Here is a 16,521-nt window from a genome sequence, read left to right on the forward strand (position 1 = left end):
ATCCCAAGCCCCCGTAGAAACAGCCAGGCACAGCTGCTCATGCCTATAAACCCAGCATTAAGGAGCAGAGACAGGTGGATCCGGTTGGCTCAGTGGCCAGCAAGCCTAGACAAAACATCGGGCTTCCAGTCCAACAGCAATGAAGGAAGGTGCCGGGCACCCTGCTCTGGCCCCTACACGGGAGCACATGTGTGTGCACACCCATACACCTACCGGATTTATAGTTCTCAACCTGAGTGTGCTAGAAATGTAGTTGAAATGCTAGATTTCTGGCCTCCTCTGAATCACCCCTGGGGACTGGGACTGGGGATCCCTGTTACCAAAGTGTGGTTTCAGGACCACACTTTGAGAAACATGACTTTGGGAACAGCAGTAGCAGCCAGAGAGCAGCTCTATCCAGGTCGGTCTGAGCTCTGGAGCAGATGGTGGGTATACGTGGGGTTTTCACTGTGAAAAGCTGCCCAGAGCTGGAACTGAGCTCCCTGGGTCCTAAGAGAAGCACCGGTAGTCAGGCTAAGCCTTGGGAAACAGACCCTTCCTGATGGTCAATCTCCCCATCCCCCACAAACCAGAGAGCAGTGTCCACTGGGACCAGGATGCAGGCAGCACCCGAAGAAAGAAACCTTGAGCGTCGTCACCACTCTACATTACTGCCGTGTGTGTGTGTGTGTGTGTGTGTGTGTGTGTGTGTGTGTGTGTGTGTGTGCGTGCGTGTGTGTGTGTGTCTAGATGCTGATGTCCCCGCTGCTTTCCAAGAGTACTCCAGAAGGGGTGTTGATGCAGGACGTTGGAAACACTGAACTCACAGAATGCGTTTCCCCAAGTTCAGGGTCACCTGCTTTTTACCAGACGCTCAAAGTAATTCAGCAGCACTGGCCATTGGGTGGTATGTCCAACTCCCTGGTCCTCAGTGTGACACTCAGTAGTAACGAGGGGTGTCACAAAGGGGAAGTGACGCCCCCAGGGAGTGTTTGCTGTCATGTGTGGCACATTGAGAGATGATGGCTGAGCACAGCCCTCCGCCCTGAGGAAGAGTGCCCAGGAGTTCAAAGGAGCTACTGACCCTCAGGAGCCTGGTGGACAGCAACATACCAAACCCCTCAGAGAGCAGCAAGTAGCTGAGTTCAGCCATGCGCATGTAGGACCTGAGGAAGCCAGGGGTGGGGTGTGAAACCCTGACCCGGATCCAGAACTGAGCACAGCCTTAAGATGGAGAGAGAGAGATGAAAAATCTCAATTCCATGTGGTTGGCCTTGCATCCAAGTTCAATTAGTGGAACTCATTTCAGCCCATTCTATTATAAGGAAAGCTTTCAGAAATCTCAAAGAAATCATTTTAAATAAAATTGGTGTCTTTTGGCCAGCAGCAGTCCCACCCCCTGCCCGGATGTCAGCATTGTGAGGACAGCCCATGTGCTTTCTTTATTTTTGACAGGGGGGTTGGTTTTTTTTGTTTTTTGTTTTTTGAGACATGGTTTCTCTGTGTAGTTTTTGGTGCCTGTCCTGGATCTCATTCTATAGCCCAGGCTGGCCTCGAACTCACAGAGATTCCCCTTGGCTCTGCATCCTGAGTGCTGGAATTAAAGGCGTGTACCACCACTGCCCTTTCCCCGTCCCTTCTAGCCTGAAATTTGTTATTCCAAAGTGAAGCCCGTGACAGCCATTTTCCTGTCAGCCCAGGATTTACTCCAGTACAGCTAACTCTCTTCACAGCTCAAGCTCCACGCACGAACCTGACAGGACTCCATGTTATTGCAGGGAGCAACAATTTGACAGATGTCGGTTACAGAAATATGTAGTGACGTTAGGCTGCTCATAGAGGGTATTTTTACTGAACACGACTATTTAGCTCTTGACTGTAACACAGGACCCCCCAAGCATCATCAGTTTGGGTAATGTATTTGTGGCGGTTTGAAAGAAAATGGCCCCCAAAGGGAGTGGCACTGTTAGGAGGTGTGGCTTTGTTGGAGGAAGTGTGTCACCACGGAGGCGGGCTTTGAGGTCTCATATATGCTCAAGCCACACCCAGTACTACAGTTCACTTCCTGCTGCCTTTGGATGGAGTTGTGGAATCCGCCAGCAGCATGTCTGACTGCACACTGCCGTACTCCCAGCCACCAGGCCCCCCGCCATGATGGTGATAACTAAACCTCTGCAATTGTCAGCCGCCACCCCAATGAAATGTTCTCCTTTATAAGAGTTGCCGTGGTCATGGTGTCTCTTCACAGCAATAGAAACCCTAACTGAGACAATATTAAAGCTTAAACCCCTCCCCTGTGGCCACGTAGATGACAGTATTATAGGAATCACTATCATTGTGATGGAATATGAGGGGAGTTAAAGAAATAGTACCATATCCAAGACCGTGGATAGAGTAACTTATACCTGTGACTGTGACTACATTTTATTTTAAAGAAATAACCGTTGTCTAAATGACTTGCAGTGTGAAAATCACTCACCAGTTAAGACGGACTCGATGGAATCCCCGGTGTCTCCGTTCAGACGATGTCCGTTTTGGGAACAAGAGCTGGCTAACAAGTACTCCTGTAAGCTGGTAGGTTTGTGTCCTGCGGGACATCAACCTTTCAGGCTGTGTGGTTTTTACATCAGGGCCTTCCTATTTTGCCTGGGATGTGGTTGTCACCTGGGATACCGCCTCCTTCCTCTCAGATCTGTAAGGACCAACATCCCCCCTGGGTCTGCCCCTCAGAGCTAGTGCAAGGCTCCTTTGGACTGATGCCCTTCATGTCTAAAGTGAGGGCTTTTCCCCATGAAAGAAGGGAGGCCAGAAAAAGGAGGCAGAGAATTGGGAAATAATGCAGGATGCTAGTGTTTAGGAAGAGAGGTGTCAAAAATTGGTGGCCTTTGGAGAAACGGTTCAGTCAGCTAAGAGCCTGCTGCACAAGCGTAAGGATCCGAGTTCAGATCCCAGCGGCCTTGAAGAGATGGCACAGAGGCTCAAGTCTGTAATCCCAGTGCTGGGGGGGGGGGAGCTGCAGACAGGAGGATCGTTGGGATCGTCAGCCAGCTACTCTAGCCAATCAGCAGCCCAGGGTCAGTGATTCCCTGTCTCAGGTAATGAGGCAAAAGTGACAGACAGGGACACCCGATGGCCTCCTTGAGCCTATGTAAACGTGCACGGGTACACACACACACATAACAACAACAACAAAAACAAACTTCAGAAAGAGGGAGTCAGTGAGATGGCTCAGCAGAGAGTGGCACCTGCCACCAAGCCTGAAGAACTGGCTTCAATTCCTAGAACTCACACAGTGGAAGGAGAGAACCAACTCCTCTGACCTCACACCTGTGCTGTGGCATGCATGTTCCCACATACACCCACACACATGAATATGACCTCACACCTGTGCCGGGGCATGCATGCTCCCATATACACCCACACACATGAATATGACCTCACACCTGTGCCGTGGCATGCATGTTCCCATATACACCCCCACACATGAATATGACCTCACACCTGTGCTGTGGCATGCATGTTCCCATATACACCCACACACATGAATATGACCTCACACCTGTGCCATGGCATGCATGTTCCCATATACACCCCCACACATGAATATGACCTCACACCTGTGCCGTGGCATGCATGTTCCCACATGCATGAATAAGTAAATATAAAAATTCTTTAAAAAATGTTAAAGTGAACCAATTGTAGATGAAGACATTGGATGTCACCCTCTGGCCTTCACACACACATGTGCATGTTCACACACATATGTGCACATACACAGAAAACACACTACACACCTCCAAAAGTTACAGCGGTAGAACCAACCCTGGTGATGGAAGAGCTGCCGCACCGAAACGGAAGTTCCATGAGCTGTCAGTCAGTAAGTTGTGCTGACTCCATACAAATAACGAGCGCAGGCCGGATGACAAGCCCGTTACAGTCTTGTCAGAGCGGTGACAAGAACGGCCTCAGAGAGCAGAGTCCACGGGGTCTCTCAGGACAGTTGCTCGTGAAGTGGCCCTGCCAGCAGAGCTGACGTTCACTGCTTTCCTAGGTGGTCTTTCTCGCTGATGAGTACTGCAACTATTGCCGAGACGTTTTGCAGAGTGTGAGGAACCAAGAGCTGGAGAAGGTAGGCCTGGATCTATAACGTACAAGCACTCACGATCGGCTGTCAACCACGTAACTCGATCAGACCCCTCCAGGGATACCCAGAGCTGTCCCTCTGCCTCAAACGGCTCATCACGTGACTGTCCGGTCCTTGGCGAGGTCTGGGAAGTAGTCTAGCCTCAGCACAGTCGTTGGGAAATTCTTCAAGGTTCTGATGTGTGTATCACAATGCTTGAAGAACCAGTTTCAACTCAGCCCGAGTAAAGCATGGGTAGCAATAGCCTCCTTGTTTTCCAATAATGCTGAAGCCATTTTATCAACATAGGGCATGGAAAAAGAAACAGGACTTAAGGGTTGGGTACTACTCAGTGGTAGAGCGCTTACCTAGCAAGCACAAGGCCCTGGGTTCGGTCTTCAGCTCCAAAAAAGAAAAAAGAAAAAGAAAGAAACAGGATTTTGAGGAAAGTGATCAGGCATGGGTATTGAAGATTTTATTCTAGAACTGTCTGTGTGGCATTGGTGATACATCCCCTACCTATAGTGTGAAGCTCTGGGGTCTCCCTTTTACAGAAGGAGGGTTTAGAACTGCCTGTGGAAAACACAATTATTATTATTATTATTATTATTATTATTACTATTACTATTACTATTACTATTATTATTATCGTTATAGTTATTATTATTGGTTTTTTGAGACAAGATTTCTCTGTGTAGTTTTTGATCTTGCTCTGTAGACCAGGCTGGCCTGGAACTCACAGAGATCCCCCTGGCTGGGATTAAAGGTGTGCGCCACCACTGCCTGGCTCTCTCTCTCTCTCTCTCTCTCTCTCTCTCTCTCTCTCTCTCTCTCTCTCTCTCTCTCTCTCACACACACACACACACACACACACACACACTAATAATTTTTAAGTTACCGTTTTCTATGTGTGAGCATGACATGTGTGCGGGGCAGAAGACAACTTCCAGGCGTCACCTCTGCCCTTCCACCGTGTGGCTCAGGGGTGGAACTCAGGAAGTCGGGCTTGGCAGCATACACCGAGCCATGCTGCCTGCCCAGATTTTGCTTTTCCAAGTGTGAGATTAAAAGCCCAGGGAAACCAGGGCGCCCCCGAATGAAAGTTTCCCTGATGCTTTTGGGATCTAAGCCCTTCAGCTTTGAGCGACAAGCCACCCAGCATGCACACACGTGCTGTGGAGCATTACAGCACAGGAGAGGCCCAGCGCACCCTTGTTCTGCCTGCAGCCTCTGGAAGCTTCCCTCGCTCGCTCGCTCGCTCAGCAGATATTTGCGTAAATCATGTCCTGTGACAGGCTCCATTTCTGGGACGAGCAAGGCATTTTCCCCAAAACTTGAGAAACGTATCATTTGGTAATGAAAGGAATAATGTTGCCCAATAAGTCTGATGAGTCCCAGAGCTGTTCATTAGTCACCTTTTCCTGTTAGTCAGTGACCGTGAGCTGCGGCAAAATACCTGAGATAAGAAACTTAAAAATGAAGGGGCATTTCTTTGCACTTACAGTTTGGGAAATTTTGGGCTGTGTTTGATTGGCCTCATCATCATTTTGCATCTGTGAGGAGGCAGAATATGAAGGCGGGGAGTGCGGGGCAGAACAAAGTGTTCCTCCTGGGTGAGACACTAGGAGAAAGAGGAAGAGAGGAAGTCTCACAACCCTCTTAAAGGCCACACCCCCAGGGGCGGGGATACTGCCTACTAGGTCTAACTCTTAAATGCGCTACCACCTTCTAATAGCATTACCAGCCAAGACCAAGTCTTTAGCCTATAGGCCATTGGGAGATATTTCACATTCAAACTCTAACAGTTACTGTAACAAAATACCTGGGAAGCGCTCCTTTACGAAGGAAAAAAAAAAGTTTACTTTGGATCACAGTTTTAAAGGTTCAAGGTCTTAAGGACTTCATCTGGTGATAGCTTTCTTGTTGGCAACCCAGAGCAACACAGCAGATCGTGTGTGTGTGTGTGTGTGTGTGTGTGTGTGTGTGTGTGTGTGTGTGTGTGTGAACATATCTGTCTGCCTGTAATCCTCCACTTCTTATATAGCCATGAGCATCCAGTCATCAGGCTTCTACCCTGATGGCCTTCTATAGTCCAGGTCAGTCCCCTGAAGTCCCTGCCTCTAAACACTGATGCCTTCATTCTCCACAATGAGTATTAACTCTGGCCCCCACCCCCACACCACATAAGTTCAGAGGAGGACAAACCATAGCAGTCTGCATAGTTAGAATGTTCTGGGTGCCCAAAGAGGAAGAGCAAAAGCTGAAAGGACCCCCAAAGCAGGTGGCCATGCTTCTGCCAATGCTGGTAGGAAAGGCAGAGGCCGAGCAGCAGTCAGAGCCCGGACAGAAGCGGTTCCAGGTGGAGCCTACATTGTGGGCAGAGGCGGCAAGATGTCCCCCAGCGTGAGATGATGATGAAAGAGTCCATACCTAAAGGAGATGATGGTGGAGGCTGGACTAGCCAAGTTCCTGCCTCCCTCCCCCAAAGCTCCAACCCAATGGGAGAATAGGGAAGGCCACCATTTTGGATGTGTCTGGATAGAAGTTTCATCAAGGTCAAGGTGAGAAGAGATGGTGTTCAGTCTTGGTTAGAAACAGATATCAAAGAGAGAGGGACACGTTGGAGAAACACTTGTGAATGTTACTCACTAGTGAGCAGGAGCAGGGAACTTGGAGCATGGGTCGCCAACCAAGCTATAACTCGATGGAGACTCCCAGCGTAGCATTTCCTTGACTCTCTTTGGAGAAGTCTCCTGTCAACAGGATCCCAAGTCAAGGTCCTCACCGTGGCTCTCACTCCCTCGACAGCCTGAACTGGGACTTGCTTCCTGCTTGGGGTCCTTGGAGGGCTTTGTTATGCCTCAGGATATCGCTGCCCATGGAAACCCCACAGGACAAGAATCTTAGGGCTGGAGAGATGGCTCAGTGGTTAAGAGCACTCACTGCTTTCATAGAGGACCTGAGTCCAGGTCCCAGCACCAACAGTGGCTCACAACCACCTGTAACTCCTGCTCCTGGGGATCTGATACCTTCTCCTGACTCAGCAGGCTTAACACATATATGTGCATACTTAGACAGACAGACAGACAGACAGACAGACACACACACACACACACACACACACAATAATAAACCTTTAAAGGGGACAATCTTTATTAGTTAGCAACAGCCAATTTGGTTCAGAAAATGGAAACGGGCAGATAAAACAGGAAAAGGAGGAAATTGACACTTTGCCCCTCCAGTGTAGTCCACTTGCTCTCCGAGAAGGCTCCCATGACTTCACAGTCGGTGCTGAGGAGGAGGCCCGAGGTGCAATGCTGTTACTTTTCTTTTTGAGCTGGAAAATGAGCAAAGTGATTAGTCAAGTCAGTCAGTGAACTTTTATTCTCAACCCTTGATTGGGCCCAAGGCCATCGTCTTATAGTCAACTGGAGCCCCCTGGTGGTCAGAAACAGCTTTGCATCTAGGAAGCACCCTCAGAGAAATAGATTTTCTAGCATGGGACCAAGGCCTGGCAGGCCTGCTTTGGTTGCTAAAAAGAGTAGTTTCTGCTGGAAAGATGGCTCGGTGGTTAAGAGCATTGGCTGTTCTTCCAGAGTAGCTGGGTTCAATTCCCAGCAACCACATGGCAACTCTCAACTGTCTATAACTACAGCTCCAGGGGATCTGATGCCCTCATACAGAAACACATGCAGGATGTCCTCATACAGAAACACATGCAGGCAAAACACCAGTGCACATGAAATATAGTAGTCTTTGAACATGTCTGGTGAGGCTGATAACAAAGTTTTGTGTGCCCTGGTACAAAGTATTCCAGGCCTTCAGGGTCACTGACTGTATGGGGGTGAGACCCACAAGGCACAGCCTGCAGGACCACTGACTGTATGGGGGTGAGGGCCACAAGACACAGCCTGGGTTTCTGATGATGTGTTTTGTCACATTAGGTGGAAGACTTAATCACATCCTTCTGGAAATCTCTGCAGCAAGACACAGTCATGCTCATGTCTCTGCCTGACGTGCGCCAGCTCTTTGGATGCTACGACATGCAGCTGTTTAAGGTGGACAGACCCTTGATTCCCCTGTACATCCCTTCCAGAAACAGATGCCAGTGGTGGAGTTAGAACAGCACCCCCAAAACACACCGTCACAGAATAGAACACCTCCAACACACACAAGCCCAGAACAGCAGCCCCCAGTACATGCACCAACCCAGAACAGCACACCCTTACACACACACACACACACACACACACACACACACACACACACACACACACACACACCAGTGCAGGATGAACCAGAGCCTTTTGCTCTTTTGAATTTTCTCATACAAAGAAAATAAGGACCCATGATTCAGAATTTAGAGTTTCCATATCTGGATGTATCAACCAAAGATGTTTTATTTTTAATTATTTTGCTTGTTGGCTGTTTGGTTGGAGACAGGATCCCACTGTGTAACCAAAGCTGGCTTTGGACTCACAATCCTCCTGCCTCAGTCTGTGAAGTACTGGGATCATAGGTGTTCTCAGGCCAATCTTTTAAAAAGGCATTTTTTAGGGGGAAGGCGGAGAGATGACTTAGAGGTTAAGAGCACTGGCTGCTCTTCCAGAGGACCCAGGATTGATTCCCATCTCCCGCCCGGCAGCTCACAACCTTCTGTAACTCTAATTCCAGGGAATCCAATGCCTCTTCTAGTCTCGTCAGGCACTGCACACATGTAGCACACAGGCCTGCATTCAGGGAAACACTTGTACACACAAAACAAAAACAAATCAATTTCAGAAAGGAAAAGACGTTTTTGAGTGCAGATGGTTACTCTGGAACAGCCCCTGAGGGGCTTGCCTTGCCCTGGAGCTCTGGTCTCTGGGGCAGTCACTGGGTTTTGAAGATCAGACAGGCATCGTTTCTGTGGTGAAATTGTCTTGCTCATCACAAATCTTTCCATTTAGGTTTTCAGGGTCTAGTGCCTCTAGTTTTTCACCACAGAAGCAGAAAGAAAGGAGTGGACTCGGTCCTTAAACATGTTGATTTTGGCCCTCCTGGGATTAACCAGAGTGGTGGTGGTCTTGTGGTTTGGTTTGGTTTGGCTTGGCTTTGGGTTTTTGTGTGTTTGCTTTAGTTGAATCGGGGGCTAGGGTGGATCTCCATGGCATAGTATTTGCCTGGTATGCACAATCCATCCCCAGGATCAGAAAGAAAAAAAAAAAGATTCCAGTATCAATACTTGAAAATCCAGATTCCGGTCCCGGCACACCAGGGTGGCAGGGTGTCCTGTACAAGAAGCAGCAGCTGCATTAGTGACCTCGCTCAGACCTGCCGTGCCTACCGGGTCCCTGGGTGTTGGCAGCACCTGCCGCAGCAGGCCAGGTCATACTGTTGGATTCTTTCTCTGCAGGGCCTGGAGGAAATCCTCCTCCCTGACTTCCTGGAGGACGTCAGTATCCAGTACCTGAAATCCGTCCGGCTGTTTAGTAAGAGATTTAAACTGTGGCTTCTCAGGGCTCTCGAAGGTTTCCCGGCCATCTTACAGATCTCCAAACTCAAAGGTAGGGTTCCACACAAAACGCAGATTCTGCAAGATGAAGAACTGAATGTTGCCACTAGGGCAACTCCATGCAGAGGTCAGTTGTACACAACAACCCTTTGCCCCTCACTGATGGAATGGAGGCAGAGCCCGGTCTGCCTGGGTGATTTTGTCATTGGCGCTTCTGATGGGTTCCCGGACTGAACCACACAACACTGCCTGGGTGTGCTCTCCTCAAGAGCTGTCAATGAATAGCTGAGTTCATTCAGGAGGAGAGGGAAAAGAGCACCTGCCCCCCCACCACCACCACCGACACCCTTCCCACCCTTCCCTTTAATAGTTTTTCCAAAGAGATGAGAATGTTGGGGTATTTGGAGATCTTGGTGAAAATTCTGGACTTCTCAGAATGCCTGTCCTAGTTAGCTCAGATTGCGGTCATACATCATGCCCTAGGTGCTCACGGGCAGCTCAGATTCATTCCTCAGTTGCTTGTGAGGAGTGGATGCTGTACAGGCTGCAAAGTCCAGCATGAGGACAGTGGCAGATCTGGTCTAGTTAGGACTTGTTTTCTGTTTCATACGCAGTCTGTCTGCTTTGCCCTCACGTTGGGAAAGAGATGAGGACTCTGCCTGAGTTCTCTTCTCTTAAAAGCACCAGTCCCTTCGGGAAAGTTCCATGTTCATGACTAATTCGCTCACAGAGGCATCTCTTCTCAGTACCATCACTGTGGAGTGATACTTCACCAGGTGAATAAGGGGGACGCAAGCCAGCCTGTAGCAGCCCAGTCCAGATGCTAAGATTATAGAAGTCTCTGCCACAATGGGCTTCTGTTGGCCATGCTGCCCCTACCAGAATTCCTGAGCCATTGAGGAAAGAGTGAGCAGATGGGTGATGGAGTCCCAGACTCAGGCGGCCCAGCTTTCCTGCTTAGCCATGGATGCCTCCCTCCCCCACCTCCTGCACGGAGGAGCTAGAATGTGCAGTACCAATAATGGCCTCGTGTGTTGTTCTTCACAGAAGTCACTGGATTTGTCAAAAGACTCAGAAGGAAGACATACCTTTCCAACATGGCGAAGGTAAGTCGCACTCAACATCCCTGCATGTTCCTAAGGCACACGGTGAAGCTCCACATCTTCCATGAAAGAGGGAGACCATTTCATCCCACCCATAGTCAGAGGGCAGATAGGGGAGCCTGCTGGCCATTGGCTGTGGAGGCCCCCAGGTCCCATGGTGCCATGCAAGAAACCCGCCCTGCCCCTCGTACTGAAAGGCTCCGGTCACCTCTGATCTCTCTGCACAGGAGAGAAAATAGATCAGCATTTAACAGACGTGGGAGGGATGCCCCGCAGGGGTGCAGACCTGGACCAGCTGGTGTCAGAGGTGAGAGGTGAAAGGTGAAAGGCATCACAGCAGACCCTGTGACAGACAGATGGGCAGACAGACAGGCCTCTCCCCCTCTACATGCAGCCTCTGGGCTCTGTGTGTCTGGGGTTGCAGTCTCCTCAGCACAGAGCGTTTGCCTTCCGTGGTGATTATGTAGCTGGCGGTACTTGCTAGAGGATGGCGATGCAGTTCGATCCTCCTGGGTCCGTAGGTTCCTTCGCACAGGCTCAACTCACATCAGACTGAAAAGGATTCAAAGGCCCTGACAGCTGCACCTGTACTGAGTGTGGACAGACATTCCTTGTCACTGTTCCCTCAACTGTACCGTGCAACGCAGCACTCGCTGTACCGGGTGTTCCAGGTCCCCTAGAGGTGGTCTAAGCTGTATGGAACACGGTATGGACTGCACACAAACGCTACGTATGTAAGGACTTGAACGTCTACAAAGCTTGGCATCCATTCCATCCCACCCACAAGCAGAAGGTAGACAGGAAAGCCCGCCTGCTGGCTACTGGCTGGGGAAGGCCTCCAGGTCTCATGGTGCTCAGCAAGAAGCTCACCCCCGCCCCACGCACTGACAGGTTCCAGTCACCTCCGCTCTCTCTGTACGCTGGCATACACAGCATCTAGGGACCAACCCCAGCTTGATACCAAGGGACAGTGGTATAACGCCAGCCCTCTGGACGTGAGCCTGAAATCCTGCAAGCAGCAGATCTAGATAGAGCTTGGGCGCTGTGCCCCAAGTCCATCTGAGCTGGAGAGAAACTTAACGGGTTCTCTGTGAACCAGCCCATCCGACTAGCACACAGCCCTCCCTGGGCTCACTGCTCTGCTGCACATGCACATTCATGGGTCTGCCTGGCAGTGACGATGTAGTATGGCCTTGATTTCACCCCAGTCAGGGTGGCATGTTTGAATTCTAAAGTGAGTCCTTCTCCGAACCTTATCTCTGTTTGTATGACTCCTTGAGGATATTTACTCAACAGCCTAATGCTGCTTCCTCCTCTGGGAAATGGAGATTGGTGCAGTTGAAGGCCGGCCAACCTATACTATGAAATCATGAAATGTAAAGGTTTCTATAGTCCCCGCCTGATAGCTCAGTAAACCAGCTCTTAAAGGTTCCATTCATGTTTGAAGGTTCCCAAGAGAAAGCACAGAGACAGGGCTGGAAATGCAGCTCAGGGACAGAGTGATTCCTTGGTGTGTACAAGACGCAGAATCTGTCGCCCAGAAGAAGGGAGAGGGGAAAAAAGCAGACTCCCGAAACCCTGCAGCCATCTGCTTAGTATCAAGGACAACATTGATCAATTACCCTCCAGTTTCCTTTCTTGGGTAACTTGGGCCTGGATTTGGGGTGCCGAGGAAAAGGAAGAGAGGAAGTTTGGGAGGTCTGGCTTGAGATCTGATGTTAATGGATGTTCCCATGGCCACGTTTCCTTCCCTCAACAGCAATAGGAAGCTCTGTGATGTCCAGGGGGATTTGTCACAGTAGCAGGATGCGAATTAACTGTTCTTCTCCCTCTGCATCCTTAGACGATGAAGATGGTCCTGAAGAACAGCAGGAGAGTGGGCCTCTTGAAGTCAGATCTGCGTGCCATCATCAGCGAAGGCACTTTGGATATTTCGAAGAAGGTCCTGGCAGGTGACTCAGACCATGAAGAGGATCTGGAGAGCCACACAGAGATGAAATGTAACCCTCCTTCACAGCACTCTCCCTTTGGGGCGAGCATGGCCGGCACTAGGAAGGGCTCAGGACAGCGGAGTACTGTTTACCTTGTTGAATGTGCTCAACGCATGTCTTCCTGTAGGGGGCGACAGACAACCCAGGAAGTCCCCCATGGCATCTGCTCCAGGGGCCTTCCTGAGGGTCAGAGAGGGTGTCAGTGCCAATGCATGTTTGGGGAGAGAGTGCAAGAGAGATGAGCCTTTCTTTGTAGATGTCCTCCTCAGGGGAACAAGGGGGTGGGGTCATTTCTGCATCTGTCTCGTATCCACACAAACCCATCCTGTGTGATGGGATGGAGTTAGCTCTGGGCCTCACCAGGTTCCGCTAACCTGCTGCTAGCCTGGTAGAATTCTAACAATGCGAACGTAGTGTAGGGGTCCGGCTGCTCACCACGGCACTACGCCACAAACAGCCAGTACAGAGAGCCAGATTCCTCCCACTTGACATTTGGTAATTGTAATCATTTCCAAGAAAGGGATTTTTTTTTCTATAAAGAGGCCCAGTGGCTGGTGGCACACTGGTTTTGTTGTTTTGTTTTGTTTTGTTTTGTTTTGTTTTGTTTTGTTTTGTTTTGTTTTTGTTTTTGAGGGGGAGGGGAGGGCAGGGAAAGATAGAGTGATCGGAGAAACATCCCAGAGGACCTTTCAGGAGGGGAACTGATAGCTAACAGAAGGTGGCAAGGGGTGCCAGCCTCCACTTCCAGCCAGAATGCCCCAGGGAGATCTAGGAGCTTCTCCCTCTGAAGGCATAATTCCCAGCCCCCCAACCGTGGCTGAAGCTGCCTGCAAAGATGTCAGCTGTGCTCAGGGTGGGCCACCCAGAGTGCCGCTGCCACACAGCAGCACTTCAGTTTCTGGGACCAGATGGACACATGGATTCGGCAACATAGAAACCACCTGCCAAATAATCTTTTCTTTGACCTTGAAGTAGAGGTGACCTTGCTTAGATTGTGCTAGTTACTAAGCTACGGAAATAATCCATGCTTTTGTTAATAGTCGCTTACGTCCCCTGTCCCTAAGACCCTGGCTGTCCCCAATCCAGATGCCCCTGGAATGCCCCAATTCCCTTAGCCCAGCAAGCTTCAGAGCTCTGGGCATCAATTCCCAATAATAGGAGCTTTAAAGGTCTCCCTCCAAGGGCACTGGCTTCCCCAGAAAACCCAGGTGGGCATCCATACACTGTGCCAAGTCCCAACTTATCTATGTGCCCAGTGAAGGCACATGGGCCCCAGAATCCTACAAACTTCCTCTTGGCCTGCCGAGGGCACATGTGTGCCTGCTGGCATCCCTTTGTGTCTCTCAAAGAGGTTGCAGAGTCCAGCCAGCACATTACTAGCTACTGTTGGTGTCTGCAGGCCCAGAGTTTCTGGAATCCAGGGCCACAGCACCCTGCTGCTTACCTAAACTCCGCTGGCTGGGTAGTTGCCCCAGAAAGGAAGGGGAGCCCTTCCTCCACCCATGCTACCTGGGACACTCAGACCTGAGGTCACACACAGGGGGTGGGGGGTTCCACTTGTGTGAGTACATAACCCCAGGCAAGGCGCTTACTGCCTTTGATGCCCCCATCATTTCAGCGACACTAATAAACTAGCTCATTTGTGAAACTGTCAGGGATAGGTGAGGTCATGTCTGTACCGCGCAATGAGCTCATCCGAAGCCAGACTCTGTGTAATTGCAAGGTGGAGGAGCTATTGTCTCAAAAACCCGTCTTTCCATTCCAACAAGTGGCAGAGGTGGTAGGACTGTGATGACCAAGAAGGTGGCCCCCAAAAATGACAGTTCCAGCCAGAGGGCTGATCTTTTGTGTTCACGATGAGTATGAGGTCCTGGGAATCCCCTCTGGACGGTTGTTCTGGTCTGTCCCCTTGGTTGCTGGGACATGAGTACCTAGTTCATGCAGTCTGCTCTGTCTCCTTGCAGGCTTGGGCTGTCTGATTTCTTTGCTGGAAACCTCCACAGATCTTGCCGAACTCCTGAACTGTGTGTCTTCAAACCTCCAAGCGCTTGTCTTCCAGGTACAAAACTCTGCATTTTTACAAAAAAGGAGTGGGTGTTGATGCTTCTAGCTAAATTATAGCCTCAAGTACCCACCACTTTACCTGTACGATTCTGGCCTTGACGGCCATAGAGGTGGTAAACTCGCTCAGAACTCATCCTTTGTTTCCAAAGAGAGTAGGCCTTGGGAGAATGAATCCCTTTGATGTACTGGCTGTCCTGAGGGCATGAGAAAGAGGCTCTCTGATGGTCCTAAGTATGTTGGGGTAGTGTGGGTGTTAGGATAGGGACATGGCCTCTCACCTCTCTGACAAGGCACAAAATGAGGAGGTGGCATGTCACAGTGTGTGTGTGTGTGTGTCTGTGTGTGTGTGTGTGTGTGTGTGTGTGTGTGTGTGTGTGTGTGTGTGTGTGTGTATACTGTGTTTGAGTGAATGTAGGGTAGCATATATGTCTGTGAGTGGAAGTGTGAGATAGGAGGATGTAAGGTATATATATATGGTTATGTATGTGTTTGGGTAAACAGATGTATGTGAGAATAAGGAATGTGTCTTGAAATGAATGTAGGTAGGTGTGCACATAAACATTTGAAAGAGAGAAAGAGGTGGTGAGGGGTGAGCACCGAGGGGACTGTTGAGGGGGTGTGAGCACCAGGGGACTGTTGAAGAAGAAAGGTCTGCCTTTGGGAATAGCAGTGTCCATCTGGGTGTTTTACAGACATGTCCCAATAAAGTTTGAAAAATCTCAAAGGGTGAGCATGGTGGCGCACACCTTTAATCCCAGCATTCAGGAGGCAGAGGCAGGAGTAGCTCTATGAGTCCAAAGCCAGCCTGGTCTACATAGCAAGCTCCAGGACAGCTAGGACTACATAAAGAGACCCTGTCTCAAGAAATAACAAACAACAACAAAAATAACAAAGAAGGGAGAAGGTGGAGGACAAGGAGGACAAGGAGGTGAAGGAGTACGAGGAAGAGGAGAAGAAAGGGAAGGGAAGGGAAGGAGGGAGGAAGGAAGGATGAACAAATGAACTGGAAGGTGGGCTGCAGCTGTGTGTAGGTTGTATGAACCTACACACATGTGTGAAGTTGAGGTTTCCACTCCCAGGACCGCCACCCCCCCCACACACACACACACACAACACACACACAAGATGGATTGCCAATGGATGTGAGTGGGTTGCTTCTTCTGGCAGGTGTGCCTCTAGGGACTCCTTTCGCTGGGGTTCTGGGCTTGACTTCCATCACCAATCAAGTGGACAGCAAGCCCTGAAGAGCCAAGAACGCCAAAAGAGAAGTTCTAGCACCATGCCCGTGGTCCCCGTTGAGCAGGGCAGCTCAGGGCTTTGGACCCGAACTTAGATGGAATCCAGGACTCACCTTCAAGGTGACAAAGAGGTCCTTGGAGAAAGCATGGGACTTGAAGTGACGTGTGAAAGGGGCACAGCACGAATATCAGCTGAGAGAGAGGGGCAAAGGTTTGGTGAGGAAACACTGGCAGAGATGAGTGCATGGGGAATCGGGAAGAGACACCGCAGGTCATAGCCAGGAGCCTGGGGCCTGGGAACTGGAAAAGGGCTTCAGGCATTCTCCCACCACCACCTCCCTGTCCCTCCCCACCAGCCTTCTTGGTAACCCTGACCAGGGTCTGCACCTCCAAAAGGTGAGCCAGAAAAAAATGCCCAAGGAAAGAGCCTGGAAGTCCTTTCCAACTATTCTTCTCATTCTTTACTTCTTAAAAGATAATCACCCCAAGCCATGTGAGGAGGGTACACACCTATGACTAAGAAACTGAG

The 16,521-nt window shown here is 50.0% G+C and overlaps 1 protein-coding gene across 2 annotated transcripts in view; it reads left to right on the top strand.

Annotated features, from left to right (window-relative positions):
• The window catches only part of Rfx8 (regulatory factor X8), a 63,450-nt gene that overhangs the window by 35,649 nt on the left and 11,280 nt on the right, over positions 1–16,521 (top strand). For both annotated transcript variants that reach the window (XM_076557422.1, XM_076557423.1), the window contains exons 6-12: positions 2,443–2,553; positions 4,031–4,108; positions 8,047–8,160; positions 9,498–9,648; positions 10,644–10,702; positions 12,543–12,699; positions 14,655–14,749. In XM_076557422.1, coding sequence (XP_076413537.1) covers positions 2,443–2,553; positions 4,031–4,108; positions 8,047–8,160; positions 9,498–9,648; positions 10,644–10,702; positions 12,543–12,699; positions 14,655–14,749 — 765 coding nt within the window. The remainder of the gene's footprint in view (positions 1–2,442; positions 2,554–4,030; positions 4,109–8,046; positions 8,161–9,497; positions 9,649–10,643; positions 10,703–12,542; positions 12,700–14,654; positions 14,750–16,521) is intronic.

Source organism: Peromyscus maniculatus, chromosome 21, assembly GCF_049852395.1.
Source record: "Peromyscus maniculatus bairdii isolate BWxNUB_F1_BW_parent chromosome 21, HU_Pman_BW_mat_3.1, whole genome shotgun sequence".
Taxonomy (NCBI): Eukaryota; Metazoa; Chordata; class Mammalia; order Rodentia; family Cricetidae; genus Peromyscus; species Peromyscus maniculatus.